This window comes from Lynx rufus, unplaced genomic scaffold (genome assembly GCF_022079265.1).
Source record: "Lynx rufus isolate CCGP_SWC_20201006 ecotype Redwood Valley unplaced genomic scaffold, mLynRuf1.p SCAF_29, whole genome shotgun sequence".
In the NCBI taxonomy this organism is placed as follows: domain Eukaryota; kingdom Metazoa; phylum Chordata; class Mammalia; order Carnivora; family Felidae; genus Lynx; species Lynx rufus.
The window spans coordinates 3017676-3036630 of record NW_025814844.1 but is presented as its reverse complement, the minus strand read 5'-3'; the positions used below and the strand labels follow the sequence as shown (position 1 = coordinate 3036630).

General features: G+C 40.4%; 1 protein-coding gene across 2 annotated transcripts in view; it reads right to left on the bottom strand.

The window, feature by feature from the left end:
* The window catches only part of PTPN2 (protein tyrosine phosphatase non-receptor type 2), an 86382-nt gene extending 68466 nt beyond the window's left edge, over positions 1–17916 (bottom strand). The window contains exon 1 of one of the 2 annotated variants that reach the window (XM_047090208.1): positions 17755–17916. In XM_047090208.1, the coding sequence (XP_046946164.1) occupies positions 17755–17823 (69 nt within the window). In that variant the 5' untranslated portion in view covers positions 17824–17916. The remainder of the gene's footprint in view (positions 1–17754) is intronic. The other variant, XM_047090209.1, reaches the window with a different exon arrangement.
* Between the last annotated feature and the right edge of the window lie 1039 nt (positions 17917–18955).

The following is an 18955-nucleotide window of genomic DNA, read 5'->3' as shown; positions in this document are numbered from 1 at the left end:
TTATTATTTGTTCTTCTTTACCTTTCTTTAATTTCAGTGCATTTAGGAAGACTAGAACCCCTAATACTTCTTTTTCTTCACCATGCCAGACTAGAGTCGACTCAACACAGAACCTATCCAATACTTAAAAAAGCAGCTCCAGAGGTACATACTAGTCGCCTATCCCAATACCCATTCTTTTTTACTCAAAGTTCCTAATTTTACTTTCCAACTTACAGTTAGCCCAACTAAAAACCTGTATTTCCCAGTCTCCAATACAGGTAAGAATAGTCATGCGACACAGTTCCAGCCAGAGAACAAGCAGAAATCGCTGGGCTGGGTTGCAGATAAAAAGGGCTCTGCTGACCTGTGTCCTTCTCACGTCTGCCTGCCCTGGGTACTGGTTTTGCCACTAGGGGTCAGGGGTGGAAATGGGCAGGAGATATCCTGTGCCAACAAGGTAAAAAGCACATTCTTTTTTTATTTTTTTTTCAATTCTTATAATAACTTTATTCTTTTAAGAGAAAAATCTTTAGCATAGTATTTGGGACTATTTATAGCACTAAATAACTGTTCAGCAGCTTAAATGCGAATACTACCTACTGCTCTGGTAGAATCCATTTTTTTTTCTTTAATACAATTTTTTAAATTGTACTTTTTTTTAATTTACATCCAAATTAGTTAGCATATAGTACAACAATGATTTCAGGAGTAGATTCCTTAATGCCCCTTACCCATTTAGCCCATCTCCCCACCCACAACCCCTCTAGTAACCCTCTGTTCTCCATATTTAAGAGTCTCTTATGTTTTGTCCCCCTCCCTGTTTTTGTTTCCCTTCCCTTATGTTGATCTGTTCTGTCTTAAAGTCCTCATATGTGTGAAGTCATATGATATTTGTCTTTCTCTGACCGACTTATTTCGCTTAGTATAATACCCGCCAGTTCCATCCACGCAGTTGCAAATGGCAAGATTTCATTCTTTCAGATTCTGAGTAATACTTCATTGTATATATATCCCACATCTTCTTTATCCATTCATCCATCGATGGACATTTAGGCTCTTTCCATACTTTGGCTATTGTTGACAGTGCTACTATAAACAGGGTGCATATGTCCCTTTGAAACAGCACACCTGTATCCCTTGGATAAATACCTAGTAGTACAATTGCTGGGTCATAGGGTAGTTCTATTTTTAATCTTTTGAAGAACCTCCATAATGTTTTCCAGAGTGGCTGCACCAGTTTGCATTCCCACCAGCAGTGCAAAAGAGATCCTTTCTCCACATCCTTGCCAACATTTGTTGTTGCCTGAGTTGTTAATGTAAGCCAGTCTGACACGTGTAAGGTGGTGTCTCATTGTGGTTTTGATTTGTATTTCCCTGGTGATGAATGATGTTGAGCATTTTTTCATGTGTCGGTTGGCCATCTGGATGTCTTCTTTGGAGAAGTTATCTATATTCATGTCTTTTGCCCATTTCTTCACTGGATTATTTGTTTTTTGGGTGTTGAGTTTGATAAGTTCTTTACAGATTTTGGATACTAACCCTTTATCTGATATGTCATTTGCAAATATCTTCTCCCATTCCATCGGTTGCCTTTTAGTTTCGCTGACTGTTTCCTTCGCTGTGCAGCTTTTCATAGTTCATTTTTGCTTTTGTTTCCCTTGCCTCCAGAGATGTGCTGAGTAAGAAGTTGCTGCAGCCGAGGTCAGAGGTTTTTGCTGCTTTCTCCTCAAGGATTTTGATGGCTTCCTGTCTTATGTTTAGGTCTTTCATCCATTTTGAGTTTATTTTTGTGTATGGTGTAAGAAAGTGGTCCAGGTTCATTCTTCTGCATGTCGCTGTCCAGTTTTCCCAGCACCACTTGCTGAAGTGACTGTCTTTATTCCACTGGATATTCTTTCCTGCTTTGTCAAAGATTAGTTGGCCATACGTTTGTGGGCCCATTTCTGGGTTCTCTATTCTGTTCCATTGATCTGAGTGTCTGTTTTTGTGCCAGTACCATATTATCTTGATGATTACAGTTTTGTAATACATCTTGAAGTCCGGGATTGTGATGCCTCCAGCTTTGGTTTTCTTTTTCAGGATTGCTTTGGCTATTAGGGGTCTTTTCTGGTTCCATACAAATTTTAGGATTGTTTGTTCTAGCTCTGTGAAGAATGCTGGTGTTATTTTGATAGGGATTGCACTGAATACGTAGATTGCTTCAGGTAGTATTGACATTTTAGCAGTGTATGTTCCTCCAATCCAAGAGCATGGAATACTTTTCTTTTGTGTGTGTGTGTCTTCTTCAGTTTCTTTTATAAGCTTTCTATAGTTTTCAGTGTATAGACCTTCACCTCTTTGGTTAGGTTTATTCCTAGGTATTTTAAGGTTTTTGGTGCAACTGTAAAACCCAACACATTTCCTAAGTATATTCTTAAGTATTCAAAAAATTTTTGTTGCTTAATTTTAACTGATCTCAATATGACTACACTTTTTTTTTGTCCTTTAATCAATGAGGATGAATTCTATAGTGTTACTATATAGTGTTACTATGGTAACACTATATAACTATGTAACACTATACAACACTATATATAGTGTTACTAATTCTTTATATCCCCAGAATAAATTTGGGAATGGTGTTTTATACTTTAGATAATATCTGTCGATGACACATTAGTTTTAGGGCTATAATCATAGGTAAAATTGAACTACCTATTTGGAAGGGGAGAGGAAATGCTTACTCATTCATTTCTACCTTTCCTGTGTATTCAATCTGCCCTTCTAAAGCTTTGTTTCATTTTATCATTCTTCTAGCTTGAATACAATACTTAGCTCATTAATATTCTTTTTTGTTTTTCTTACTTTAAAGACTGTCCAAACTTCTAAACTTCAAATCCTCTAAGTTTAGAATAGTGTCATCTCATTATTTTCTAGTCTTTAATGGCAGTCTTGATTTATTCTTTCACCCAGAAACGATTAGCTGTTTTCTATGTTATGCTTCCTTATTTCCTTTTCCCCGTTTTTTTCTGTATTAATCACATTTTCTTTGTTCCTCTTTACTTCCAGTAATTTAGAAGTAAAAGCACCATTCCTATTTTACCAGGAATTAAGTCTTAAAATTTTGCAAAAGCATGTTTGGACTTATATATTTCTATTAATGTGAAAATATCTATTAATAAATCCCTACTGGTAAATATATAGTACAATTACTATAGGTTTCACTTCTCTCTTCCTACAGCTCAATCCCCCAAATCTTCTTGAAATAAGCTAGAACTTTGCATCCATATTTTTTAACATGTGCAATTATTTCAAAAATAGTTATCATTTAAGTAAGGTTTACAAGTATAATTATAACTCTTTAGCGTTAACTCTAGATTGTATTTGGCTTCACTGCCCAAACCTACTTTCTACACCTATTCCATTTCTCTCAGCTCTTGGGTGACATCTCTCCATTATCTTCTGGCATCCAATGTCAGAGTGCATTTGTCTGATGCAAATGTCATTGGTTCTTCTCTAAAGATTACTTGTTTTTCTACCTTGCAGGGCTTTTTCTTTATCCTGAATACTTAGAAAAGTCATCAGGATGCATGCAGAAATTCATGCAGGTTTTCCTGCTTTTTAAATATATTCCTGGTGAAGACTTTCTGGTCCCCTTTGATCTTGAAATTCAAGGCTTTCTTCAGTTCAGAGGTATTCTTCCATTATTTCTTTGGTCATTGTATCACCTCAGGGTCTTTCTTTCAGAACTGCCTATCACAAAGATTTGAGACCTTTATGTGTTTTAAATGCTTTCTCAGAATATTCAGTTTAAATATCTTTTTCCCAAATGCAGAGATATTTGTCAAGCTAACTTGGTATTTTGCACTATTTTGCTAGTGAGTCTTAAATTTTTTAAGTCTATTAATTTATTTTGAGAAAGAGAGCTCGTGCACATAAGCAGGGGAGGGGCAGAGAGAGAGAGAAAGAGAGAGAGAGAGAGAGAGAAAGAGAGAGAGAGAGAGAGAGAGAGAGAGAGAGAGAGAGAGAGAGAGATGGAGAGAGAATCCCAAGCAGACTTCTCAGTGCAGAGCCTGACACAGGGCTCAATCTCACAAACTGAGATCATGACCTCTGACCAAGAGTCGCCGAACCAGTCAGGGCCACACAGGCACCCCGTTGAGTCTCTGAGGAGCTGAATTTTTCACATGCCTAACATTTGTTCATCTTCACAGAAAACGTAGGCATCAGCTCTTACCCAAGTTTTTGTGGATGCTTACACTGTTTACTATCAAAATCCCCTCAGTTTCAGAATTGGAGGAAGGTGGTCAAAAGATACAAACTTCCAGTTAACGAGATAAATAAGTACCAGGGAGGTAATACAACATGGTAACTATTGCTAACACTGCTGTGTGATACAGAGAAATGTTGACAGTAAATCCTAAAAGTTCTCATCACAAGAAAATTTTCTCCTTCCTTTCTTTTCTTTTGATTGGATTTATACAAGAAGACGGATGTTAGCTGAACCTACTGTAATTATTTTCCAATACGTGGAAATCAAACCATCATGCTGTACACCTTAAATGTATAGTGATTTCTCAATAAAAATGAAAAAAAAATCCTCTAAGTCTCAAATATATGGGTAGGACCCTTCTCATGTCAAATAATAATGTAGATTTTTTTCTTATCACTGTATTTTGGTCATTTCAATGATAAATAAGAACAACAACAACAAAAAGCCTCTACTGAATGAGATTAAGAACCTGGAAAATTATGTCCACTTATCATTATCTATCACTATTCTTGCTGTCAATGTTTACTGCTATTTGTACAACTGTATCTAATGACTTTTTCTTTTTTTATAATCAAACTTGAGAATTTTCATGAGACTATCAAGGAGCCAGTCTAATAAGTACCATAAGAAAAGTATGTCCACATTTAAAATAAACAGAGGGTTGTCTGGGTGGCTCAGTCGATTAAGCATCCAACTTCGGCTCAGGTCATGATCTCCTGGTTCATGAGTTCAAGCCCCGTGTCAGATTCTGTATCTCCCTCTCTCTCTGCCCCTCTCCCACTTGCATTCTGTCTCTCTCAAAAATAAACTAAAAAAAGAACACACAAATAAATAAAATAAACACAGAAAGTGGATTTATTTTCACCTGGGGGAGTGAAGATCACAGTGCATGAATAAACCTGAACAATGACCAGGAGTATGCCACGTAACAAGTAGGGAATGACATGTCTAAGTAGAAAAAACAGCTTGTGCAAAGTCACAAAGATGTGAAGGTACATAAAACATAAATGAAAGCATGAATAACTGGTATCTTACAAGAAGTATAAGCAACACAAAACCTGTGGTGCTTAAGAGAGGAAAATACAAGAAATGGGGATGAACAAGTGCAGAGAGATCAGATTATACAGGCATTTGCTCATGCTTCATTCACCCAATACACACATATAGGAATTTTGCAAATTACAAAGATGGCAAATGGGGGGAAGAGGAAGGAGAGAGGTATACGATACTCAACAAACAGTATCATAAAAGCAGGCAGTTATTTAGGAGGAAAAATGGTCAGAGACAAGACACGGATTCCCACTTTCATTACTTTTTTTTTTTTAATTTAATTTATTTTTCAAATATTTTATTTTTAAGTAATCTTTGACACCCAACACGGGGCTCAAACTAATAAACCCCCAGATCAAGAGTTGCATACTCTATCAACTGAGCCAGCCAGGTGCCCTCCCACCCCACCCCCCCATTTTCACCACTTCTATTCAACACAGTATGGAAGTTCTAGCCAGAGCAACTGGGCAATAATAAAATAAAATAAATAGGCATCCAAATTGGAAAGAAAGCTGTTAAACTATCTTTATTCACAAATGACATGATGTTTTATGTAGAAAATCCTAAAGAGCCCACACAAAAAAGCCTGTTAGAGCTAATAAACAAATTCAGCAAAGCTGCAAAACACAAAATCAACACACAAAAATCAGTTGTATTTCTATACAGTAGCAATGAATTCAAAGAGGAAATTAAGAAAATAATCCCATTTACAATAAAATCAAAATACTTAGCAATAAACGTAACCAGAAAGATGAAAGACTTGTATACTAAAAAATACAAAACACAGCTGAAATTAAAGGCAACCTAAATAAATACAAAAACATCTTATATTCATGGATTGGAAGATTTAAATACTAAGATGACAAAATGACCCAAAGTGATACACTAATTTAATGTAATCGCTATCAAAATACCAGCAACAATTTTTGCACAAATGAAAAAGTCATCCCAATATTCATATGGAATTTCACAAGACCCTGAAGAGTCTAAACAATCTTGAAAAAGAGTAACAAAGTTGGAGGACACACACTTCCCAATTACAAAACTTACTGCAAAGCTATAGTAATCAAATCAATGTGGTATAACATAAAGTCAGTCACAGAGATCAATGGAACAGGATATAGAATTCAGAAATAAACCCTCAGATCTTGATTTTCAACAAGCAGGCAAAAATCATTCAGTGTGGAAAGGAAAATCTCTCAACAAATGGTTCTGGGAAAAATGGATTTCCACAAGCAAAACAATGAAACTGGACCATTACCATATGCAAAAGTTAACTAAAACAGATCAAAGACCTAATGTAAGAGCTAACTCTACAAAACTCTTAGAAGAAAACACAGGGATTGAAAATCTTCATAGTCATGGATATGGTAATAGTTTCTTAAATTGTGATACCAAAAGCACACGGTGACAAAAAAATACATAGGACTTCATCAAAATTAAAGGCTTTTGAACATCAAGTAACAATATACACTTAAAAGGAAACACATATTGGGAGAAAATATTTGCATATCATATATCTGATAAGGGATTAATAACCACAATATACAAAGAACTCCTACCATTGAACAAGAGAACAAACAACATAAAAATAGGCAGACGCTTATTAGAATCGCCAAAATCTGGAACACTGACACCACCAAATGCTGACAAGGACATAAAACACAGTAACTCATTCATTGTTGGTGATAATACAAAATGGTACAGCCATTTTGTTTTTTTTTTTTCTTCTTCCAAGATTTCATTTAAATTCAAGTTAGTTAACATATAGTGCAGTATTGGCTTCAGGGATAGAATTCATTGATACATCACTTACATATAACACCCAGTGCTCATCACAACAAGCACCCTCTTTAACACCCATCACCCATCTAACTCATCCTTCCACCCCCATCTACCTCTCCTCCAGTGACACTCAGTTTGTTCTCTATAGTCAAGAGTCTCTTATGATTTATTTCCCTCTGTTTTTATCTTACTTTTCCTTCCTTTCTCCTATGTTCATGTTTTGTTTCCTAAATACCACATTATGAGTGAAATCATATGGTATTTTTCTCAGACTTATTTCACTTAGCATAATACACTCTAGTTCCAACCATGTCATTGCAAATGGCAAAATTTCATTCTTTTGATGGCTGAGTAATATTCCATTGTGTATGTGTGTGTACACACACACACACCTTCTTTATCCATTCATGAGTCAATGGACATTTGGGCTCTTTCCATAATTTGGCTATTGTTGATAGTGCTGCTATAAACACTGGGGTACATGTGCCCCTTAAAATCAGTATTTTTTTATACTTTGAATTAATACCTAGTAGTGCAATTGCTGGGCCATAGGCTAGTTCTGTTTTTAACTTTTTGAGGAACCTCCACACTGTTTTCCAGAGTGGCTACACCAGTTTGCATTCCCACCAATAGGGTATAGTTCTAAAAAAGTTTGGCTGTTTTGGCCTACAAAACTAAACAGACTCTTACCATATGATCCAGCAACTGCACTCCTTGGTATTTACCCAAAGAAGTAAAAAATTTACATATACACAAAAACCTGATGTTTATAGCAGCTTTATTCATAACCGCCAAAACTTGGAAGCAACCAAGATGCCCCTCAGCAGGTGAGGGATAAACAAACTATGGTACATCCAGACAAATGAATATTATTCAGTGTTCAAAAGAAATGAACTATCGGGGCGCCTGGGTGGCTCAACTGGTTAAGCGTCCAACTTCGGCTCAGGTCATCAATTCACAGTTTGTGAGTTCGAGCCCTGCATCAGGCTCTGTGCTGACAGCTCAGAGCCTGGAGCCTGTTTTGGATTCTGTGTCTCCCTCTCTCTCTGTGCCTCCCCTGCTTATGCTTTCTCTCTCAAAAATAAACATTTTTTAAAAATTAAAAAAAAAAAGAAATGAACTATCAAGCCATGAAGACACATAGGAACCTTAAACGCATATTACTAAGTGAAAGAAGCCAATATGAAAAAGCTACTTACTACAGGATTCCAACCATATGACATTTTGGAAAAGGCAAAACTATGCAGACAGTAAAAGAAATCAATGTGGTTGCTGGGGTTGGGAAAGGGAGGTAGGAATGAATAGGGAGAGCACAGGGTTTTTATGTATGATGCCATAATGCTGGATTCAAATACATTTGTTTAAACCCACAGAATGTACACCATCAAAAATGAACCCCAAGGTAAACTATGGACTTTGGATGATTATGACATATCAATGTAGGCTCATCAATTATAATAAACATACCACTCTGGCGAGGGATTTTGATAAAGGGAAGGATATACATGTGTGGGAGCAGGAAGTATGTGAGACATTTCTGTATCTTCCCCTCAGTTTTCCTGTGAACCTAGAATTGCTCTTAAAAAATGAAGTCTTAGGGGGAAAAAAAAGTGAAGGACTTGAATAGACATTTTTCCAAAGTTTTACAATCAGTCAATAAACACATTTAAAAGATAGTCAACATGCTTAATCATTACAGAAATGCCATCTAAACCATTTCATACCTACTAGCATGACTATAATTTTAAAAATGGAAAATAACAAGTGTTTGTGAGGATATGAAGAAATCAGAATCCTCAAACACTGCTAGAGGGAATGTAAAATGTTGCAGCCACTAAGGAAAACAGTTCACAGTTACTCAAAAAGCTAAGCACAGAATTACCATATTATCCAGCAACTCCACTTCTAGGTCCAAATCCAAAACAATTAAAAATAAGGACTCCAATGGATATCTGCACAGCCATGTTCACAGCAGCATTATTCATAGTCAAAAGGTGGAAACACCCTAAATGTCCATTAACAGATGAATGGAGAAACAAAATGTGGTATATACATACAAAAAAATATTAGTCAGCCATAAAAAGGAATGAAGTTGATAACAGGCTACAGCATAGTTCCACCTTGACAATATTATGCTAAGTGAAATGCCAGACACAAAGGAAAAACATTGTGTGATTTCACTTGCATGAGGTCTCTAGAATAGGCAAATTCACAGATAGAAAGTAGAGCAGAAGTTAACAGGAGGAGGGGGAAATAGGGAGTTATTGCTTAATGGGTACAGAGTTTCTATTTGGGGTGCTGAAAGGGTTTTGGAAACAGCGGTGATGGTTGCACAACAATATAAATGGAATCGATGACATTGAATTGTACACTTAAAAATGGCTAAAATGGCACATTTTATTATATATTTTCCCACACAAAAAAAATTTAATTGGATGGCTACCTTAGATAGACAAGGTCTTTCTAAGTCATGGCACAAAAACCTAGAAAGGCTCATAAATCTGATTTTGCAAACACGTAAGTTTTCTACATGAAAAAATACCATAAACAAAGTCAAAGGTAACTGATAGGTTGAAAAGTATTTGCAATATATGACAAAAGCTTAACTTCTTCAATGTGTAAAGATCTCCAACATATCAAAAAAAGAAAGGAAATACAAGTGGCTTAAAAAGAAAGAAAAAGAAAGAAAGAAAGAAAGAAAGAAAGAAAGAAAGAAAGAAAGAAAGAAAGAAAAAGAAAGAAAAGTGGGGAACCTGGGTGGCTCAGTCAGTTAAGCATCCAACTTCATTCAGCTCAACTCATGATCTGTCTCACAGCTTGTGAGTTCAAGCCCTGCATTGGGCTCTGTGCTGACAGCTCAGAGCCTGGAGCCTGCTTCAGATTCTGTGTCTCCTTCTCTTTCTGCCCTCTGCTCACACTCTCTCAAAAATAAATAAACATTAAAAAAAAATTTTTAGGGGCGCCTGGGTGTCTCAGTTGGTGGGTTAAGCATCTAACTTTGGCTCAGATCATGATCTCATGGTTCATGGTTTGAAGCCCCACGTTGGGTTCTGTGTTGACAGCTTGGAGCCCGGAGCCTGCTTCGTGGATTCTGTCTCCCTCTCTCTCTGCCCCTTCCCTGCCTGTGCTCTGTCTCTGTCTCTCAAAAACAAATAAACATTAAAATCAAAAAATTGAAAAAGAGGCAAGCTAGAAAGGCTAGGGGACAACTGTGACTGTCTGAATTTCACAATTGCAGACAGGCATCAGTACTACAGAACATATATCAGAGGCAAACCTAGTTATAACTTCCAGTTATGTATTCTCTATTGGGGCACCATTCCCAAGGCTGCTCTCTCTTAAAGCAGTGGTCCTTACCTATTGTCATAGAGATCCATGTGAGAATGTGACAAAAGCTATGGAATCACCTAGAAATGAAATACTCAGGTCCACTCACACATACAGTTTCAGGGGACTTGGAAATCACTTTCCAGTCTAATCGATGGATCCTAGATACTGTGTTAGAGGCCTCCAATCCCCAAAATGACCCCACCTATTATAACACATTCCACTCCCTCCTTGCTATGAAAAATTTAAATGACTCCCTCTGTTCCATTAATCTCAAGTAGATCTTAAGGAGAAAGCAATGTAAGCAGTCACACTGACAAATTGGGGTAACACAGAAATGAGAATTATAAGGACAGGATTCAGGGTCGCCTGGGTGGCTCAGTCAGTTGAGCATCTGACTTCGGCTCAGGTCATGATCTCGCGGTTTGTGGGTTCGAGCCCCACGTCAGTCTCTGTGCTGACAGCTCGGAGCCTGAAGCCTGCTTTGGATTCTGTGTCTCCTTCTCTCTGTGCCCTTCCCCCACTTATGCTCTGTCTCTTTCTATCAAAAATAAATAAGTGTAAAAAAAGAAATTTTTTTAAATAAAAAAAAATAAGGACAGGATTTGGATCCCATCTGTACCACCACTGGATATGGTAACCTTACAGAAATCATAACCTCATGTTGGACAGGTGTCTCCTCAGCTGTGAATGAGGGGGCTGGAATCAACCAAGGTGCTGACATTTTTTTTTTAAGATTTTATTTTTAAGTAATCTCTACACACAATGTGGGGCTCCAACTCACAGCCCTGAGATCAAGAGTCATATGCTCCACTGACTGAGCCACCCAAGTGCCCCAAGGTGCTGACATTTTAAAAGGAAACAGTATTATTTTGTTTAGTGACTACTGGGCATCTAACATCTCAGAACTACAGGCTAATGGTGGGGAAACAAAAACAAAGCATTCCTTAAGGAGCTAACAGACAATTCTAAAACGATGTGATTTATACTCCAATAAAAGAACACAGAGGGTTCAGGAATCAAAGAAGGAACATATAGCTTTGCCTAAAGAGACCACAGTCTAGTCTTAAAGAGGTTTCCTAGATAGATAAGGTAGGCACAGAACATATCCAACATGTGCAGACTCCAAGGTGTGAGAAAGCAGGCTATTTTCAAGGAAATTCAAGGAATCTGATACAGCAAGAGCACATGCAATGATGTGAAACCCCAAACCCTAAGATTAAACAACTGCAGGGCAATGTGTAGTACACAATGCAAAGGGAAGTGTTTTAGAGTAAGCAGGCTTTGCTTTTTACCCTATGACTACCTACTATAAATACTAGAAGACTTCCCTTGATACCTTACTTCCAAAACGTAGTTGACGCCCAAGTAGTAAAAAACTGCTCTTGGGGCGCCTGGGTGGCTCAGTAGACTGAGCATTAGGCTCAGGTCATGATCTCGTGACTCATGGGGTTTGAGCTCCGCATAGAGCTAGCCGCTGTCAGCGCAGAGCCTGCTTTGGATCTTCTGTTGACCCTCTCTCTGCCCCTTCCCTACTTGCTAGTGTGCATGCTCTCGCTCTCTCAAACAATAAATACATTAAAAACAAAAACAAACAAAAAAACCCCACAACCTGCTCTTACTGACAATATCTGAACTACAAATTTCTTTTTTTTAATGTTTATTTATTAGGGCGGGGGGGGGGTAAGGGTGGGGGGAGAGTGTATGTACACACACGCAAGCGGGGAAGAGGCAGAAAGAGAGGGAGACAGAGGATCCAAAGCAGGTTGTGCGCTAAACAGCTGAAAGCCAGATGCAGGCCTCGAACTCACCAACCGTGAGATCATGACCTGAACTGAAGTTGGACGCTTAACTGAGCCACCCAGGCATCCTGAACTACAAATTTCTAATAAAGAAAAATGACCAGTTAAGAGTTCCATGGTTCCTAAACTCTGATTAGTCAACCAAATTCTTTCTGAGCCACCATTTACTAGAAACATTATTCCATGGCTTACATTTTTTGTTTTTTTTGCTATTTCCCTACAGTTGTACTCCCTTCCCTGAAAGCTCACAAAACTCCATTCTTTCTCTGCCCCTCTCATGCCCCAGCCTGATTCAGACAGCAATCAGCAGTGACTAAAAGCAAAAAAGCAATCATGAACATTTCTCAAAAAGCGAGAGTTAACCTCAGACTACATTAATGTCATTAGTTAGTCAGTCAGACCAAATTAGATTTTTCTAGCAATCTCACTACTGCTAGTTGTGCCCTTTCAAGGCCAGTTCTTCAACCTGTGTGCTCTTACTCCCATCAGCACCTGCTTTCCAAGGTTTCTGGCTCCAACAGTAATTCCTTTTATTTTTCAACCTCCAACCTCTCTCTTTAGGCTTATCCTTCCCCCCACCCCCACCCCAACATGTAAACATATCAAGTCACCCTTTTCTGGTAAGAAGTCATTATTCAACAATATTTACCATGTACCTACTAGGTGCCTGATGCTGTGCAAGGCACTGGCACTGCCTGCATGAAGCTCTGATGAGGTAATGAAAAAGATAAATTCATAGTCTGTTTGGCTCTGACACAAAATCTCCTATTATCAAAAGCTGTGTTATAAAACCAACTTTTCAAACTGGGTGAAAAAAAGTAAGGGGCTAAAGAGTTTCAGACTCAAATAATAAATTCACTGTTCCTGCAAGACTTTCAAGAAGGTGTAAAGTAAAAATTCTCATACCACTAAGCAAGTCCAATTTCTAGTTACATCTACTTTTTGCTCAAGAGCAAAGCTTTTCTTGGGGCACCTGCATGGCTTGGTTGGTTAAGCAGCTGACTTGATCTCGGCTCAGTTCATGATCTTGCAGTTCATGAGTTCCAGCTCCACACCAGGCTCTGTGCTGATGGTGCAGAGCCTGCTTGGGATTCTTTCTCTCCTTCTCTCTGCCTCTCCCCTGCTTGTGCTCTCCATCTCTCTCAAAACAAATAAACATTTAAAAAGTTAAAAACAAACAAAAAAAAACAGCAAAGCTTTTCTTTTCCTAATCCAGTTAGCACTGCCGAAACAAAAAACAAAAACACCACACACACAAAAACAACAAAAAACCTAACACAAATACCACCCTGTCTTGTGATAATCAAAGCAGAGAGCCCACTTAAACACTTTTCCCTACTCAAGTTAACAGTGGTTTGCTTAATGCAAATTTGTGTTCCCTAAATAATCTGCTGCTGCATTGCATCCAACACATTGCTATGAAAGGGGAAGTCATGTGATGCTATGGAGTATGTAACAGGGGATTATATCCTGCATGGGAGGGTCAGGAAGGCACCCCCTAAGGAAGTGAGACTTCAGGGATGAGTAGGAGGCAGTTAAGCAAAAGTGCGGGGGAAAAGGGGAGAAGTTGTGCTAAGGCAAAGACAGCTACAATTATGAAGGCCCTCAGGGGAGAATGGTCATGCACTTTTCAAGGAACAGAACCCAGGGGAAAAGAGGGAAGAAAGTCATATGGGCAGGCAGGCCATGTGGTCTTGCAAGCCACAGAAGGATCTGAATTTTACATTATGAGCAATGGGAAACCACTGAAGGTTTTCAGTAGTGAAGGGACATAAATGTGCTTCATTTTAGCTACCTTCCCCACTCCATTGGTCAAGCTGAGCTTATTTAAAAAAACAGTCTACACTTGCTTGGTTGTACTTCTTCCCACCTTCTCTTCTCAATGTTCAGCATCTGACTTCTGTACTCCACTGAAATTGCTCTCTTTAAAGATATCTGTTGGGGCTCCTGGGTGGCTCAGTCAGTTAAGCGTCCCACTTTGGCTCAGATCATGATCTCACGGTTCATGGGTTCAAGCCTCGGGCCGGGCTCTGTGCTGACAGCTCAGAGACTGGAGCCTGCTTCAGATTCTGTGTCTCCCTCTCTCTCTGTCCATCCCCTGCTCACCCTCTGTCTCTCTCTCAAAAATGAATAAACATTAAACTTTTTTAATTTACAAAAAAAGGTATCTATTGATCATCCACTCCTTAAGTCAAAAGGCCCTTTCAGTTTTGACTTTGTGCCATCTGCTGCATGTGGCCCTCCTGACCATCAACTCCCTTCACACCCACCATTGGTTGTCTCCCCACTTCCATGGCTATTCCTCTCCACTCTTTTTAGCAAGCTCCTCTTTCTTTACCTATGCCCTTAATTGTTGTTGGTGGTCAAGATTTCTGTTGTTGGCCTTCAGCATTTCCAAACTCTCCCTATTTTCCCTGGAGGATCTCATCCACATCTAGGACCTCAAAGACCACCTACGTGCTCATGATTTCCAAAATGCTATTTACAGCTCAGACCTCTCCTGAACTCCAAATTGATATATTAAACTATTTCCTTCCATTTTGATGTCTCACAGGTATCTCAAACTGAATTGAACAATTTCAAGACCAAATACATCTATCCCCCTCCCACTTCAAATGTGTATCCCCCCTTCCTTCATTCCTCCTGCCACTGCCTTAGTTCAGGAGGTCAACATTTCTCCTCAGGTTTATTTCAAGAGACTACTTCTCCTGTGCTACTTGCCTACAGTTAGCCCCATCCATCACACTAGTAGAATGATCTTACTAATTTGTTGGTAGTCCTCATGGGATTTTATGATCTGTGCCTTTGTACACATTCCTTCCTTCTCTGGAGCACTAATTCTTTTCCCCTCCTTTTTTCTCTACACCTGGCCAACCTGTCCTTCAAGACTTTGGTAAGGTCATCCCTTCTCCAGGAAGCATCACCAGAATTCCCAGGTGCACCCCTCTGGGTGACTAGGCAGCACCCTGTGCTTAACACTAGCTTTTGCATTTCTTACTTTATGTTTTCATCTTCTTACCTATTTACTACTCTATGGCAGGGTGGATCCCTGAGGCTGGGACTCAGTCTAATGCTGACACATAATAGATGTGTTACAAGTAAATGAGTGAAAATGGGGAATTGCAATGAGGCCCTCAAAAGAACAAGTCCTAGAATGTGAACTCCTCAAGAGAAGGAACTCCGTTGCATTCTCTGTTGAATCTCCAAGGCCCAAAGCTAGGGACTGGCACACCACTGATGCTCAATACATTTGTAGTGTGGCTGAATGGATATTCTAGAGTCAAAGGAAAATCTCTTCCTATACTTGCTTTCCATTACTAACTTTCTTGGTTCGTGACCTACGTTTACTGTAATAGCATGTATATTGCATGATTTCTTTTTTTTTTTAATTTTTTAAAATGTTTATTTATTTTGGAGATAGAGACAGACAGAGCATGAACAGGGGGAGGGTCAGAGAGAGAGGGAGACACAGAATCCGAAGCAGGCTCCAGGCTCCGAGCTGTCAGCCCAGGAGCCCGACACGGGGTTCGAACCCACTGACTGCGAGATCACGACCTGAGCCAGAGTCAGACGCTTAACCGACTGAGCCACCCAGGCGCCCCCCTTTTTTTTTTTTAATTTTTTTAATGTTTATTTATTTTTGAGACAGAGACAGACAGAGCATGAACGGGGGAGGGTCAGAGAGAGAGGGTATATTTATTGCATGATTTCTACTGACCAAACGAGTGCTCTTCTTCTTCCATTAGGAAAAAATAATAAGAGCAATGAACAACCCACTAAAGGATTCCTTGGCATGAGTCCATGGAAGGGTTTCCTGAACTCCTTGAAACTAAATGTGAAATTTTCAGTGGATGTAAGAAAATACATTTTTCTGGTGAGAGGGATTACAGTTTTCATTAAATTTTCAAAGATATTAATGATACCCCCATCCCTCCCCCAAATCAAACTGTCTAACCAAAATGTTAAGCTGAATTAAGCTGCAGCATTCACCTTTCTCTTCTCAAAGCTGTATTTTGATATACTGCTAGCAACTTGGAAACAGAAGCTTCTATTTAAACAAATGTAACTGGAGAAGAGACAGCTGGCAGGCTCTCACATAAAGATTCCTACTAGAATTTGCATTTAAAATGTTCTATAAATGGTAAAGCCCTTACCAACATTCTTAAAAGTTAGTACTCTATTCTAACATACTCTGTACTCCTGTGAATCAGGGTATTTATTACACTTCCTGATAATGTGTTCAAGAAGAAAATGTTACATTCTAATCATAATGACCAAGGAAACACTTTTTACTGTCATTTAACTAAATGAAATGGGGAAAAACCCAGGATCATCCAAATTTACAGGAAAACTTTTTTTTTTTTTAATGTAAAAAGAGTGAACCGAGCAGCAGGAGCAGCAGCATTTAACTCACCAACCACTCAATTCAATCTCAGGAATAATATGGTAATAATTAAACAGTACAGAACAAGCATCTAAATCATTTCAAAAGGCATAAAATCCTATTTGAATTAAAAGGTTCTCAAGTTGATCTAGCTAGTCACAAAAGAATTCAACTACATGATTCCATTCAGATGAATTTAACAACAAGCAAGATTACTGTATGGTGGTAAGAAATCAGAACAGTGGTCTCTGGGATGGAAGAAGGGCATGACAGCACCTTCGAGGTAATGGAAAAGCTCTTTATTTTGACTTGGGGCTTGCACAGGTATATACATTTAGAAAACTCGCTTAATCCCATGTATAAAATCTGTGTATTTTACTGTACGTTAACTATTCCTCAGTAAAGAAAATTTAAAAGAGAACATCCTTATTCTTTCTTTTAACTAACACAACCAAACCCTATTCTCGCGTCTGGAAGCTGTTTGTGGAGGACGACCCACGCGCTGAAGACACTGCGCTCTCTGAAAACACGATGACTGCTGATTCGCCAGGAGCTTCCGCCACCACTACGGTTAGGCACTGCCATTTCGAGAGGCCCCGGAGTCACCCACAACAACCGGGGCAAGAGCCGGCCGCGCCTTTGGAAATGGGTGCCGCGGTCCGCCTCCGCCCGCGCGGCCACAGAACACCTGGCCAGCGAAAAAGGTGTCCATGGGCAGAGCCTGGCACCGGAGCGTGCGAGCGACCGCGAGGCTGCCGCCGGCTCCCCGCCGCCCGCCCGCGCCCCCCGCCCAAACCTCGCCAGGTTCCTCACGGCCCCCAGCAGCTTCTCGGATCGCCCACGGGTCTCACCGGTACTCCCCAGCCTCCCGGGGTCTCCCCTCCCCCGGCCGCGGAGCCCGTCCTAGCCCGCCACCAGGTGCCGCTGTGGAGCCGCCTTCGAGAACCGACTTTGCGCTTGCGCTCACGAAGAACACCCCCCCGCCCCCCATCTAAAGTCATTTTTTTTCCAAAGGGATCAGAGACTCGGTCGGCGCACGCGCGCCCCTGACGCGGCCCGCGCTCCGCCACTTCCGCCCGGAGCAGAAGGCGGGGGAGGCGGGAGGGAGCCGGCGAGCGCGAGCCTGGGTCCTCGGCGGAGGACTGCGGCTGCTGCGCGAGCCCGTGACTCACCAAGTACAGCTGCTGCCAGCGATTCTCAGCATCCAACTCCTCAAACTCCCGCTCGACGGTGGCAGACATAGCGGCGGGAGCAAGCTGGCGCGAGCGGAGCCTGCGCCGGCAGAGAGGCTCAGGCCCCGCACGATCCGGGGAGAACGCTGGCGCTGCGGCGCATGCGCGCTCCGCACCCCGCCCCGCCCCCACGCCGGGCCCGGCCGGCCGCGGGGAAAGTACCTGGAGCGTCGGACGTCAGCGCGCCGACTCGCGCCTCCCGGAATCGGACGGCGGCGGGGCGGGGCGCCCTGGGGAGGCGTGGCCCATAGGGCGCCCAGGTGGAGGGGGCGGGTCCAAGGGGACCACCCTGAGGCTGTTGTCGGGAAGTTGGGCGGAAGGTGACCCGCTCTCAGGACTTGTGCTCACCAGCCCAGGGGAGGTGAAGCAGTACCGCGAATTTCCCGGGAATGGAGCGGACCAACAAAATCCCTTGGGAAGACCTCCTTACTTATTGCTGTCCCATTTCTCTTTTCTCTTTACTCCTAATTTTTTTTTTAATGCGAGATTGTCATTTTATTTTAAACGTCATCTAGGTCAGTTTAGCAGCCTGTGTCCAATTTTGAAACAAATTTCTCAGCTCTCACAAGAGAGTATAAACCAGCCCTGATGCCAGCTCTTGTATACCTTAGGGGTTTGTGCCAAATAAGCCACTATAGCAAAAGGAGAGGCAGCCTCTCCCGGAGTTAGGAAGAATACAGGTGGTTAAGTAAACGTGACATGATTAAAAATTAATGTTACCTATAAAAAGGACAAGTCATCTATTACAGCCCAAACATGCTGGTTATGGAAATCATCTCTTTTCAGGTTAAGGTAATTCATTGTTGGTAAATTCTAAATGCTTATAGTATCTTGTTATATCATCATAAAAAATGTGAAGGGTTAGAAAAATTTTAGCTATGCTGTCTAATATTGAAGTTTAAATTTTAATTAAAATTAAATGAAATGACAAAGACTCACACCTTGACCAAATTCTATACAGGTTCCTCTGAGTACTTTTTCAACTAGGCCTTGACTTTTGGACTTTGTGTTTCTCTGCATTGTCTAATTTTAGGAAGAATCTTACTAAGCCAATTTATCCAGAATCCCCCATTCTCAATATCTGTTCACCCTGGACATTTAATCAGGTTCCTCATCTTCCACTATCCCCCAGGTGATGTCT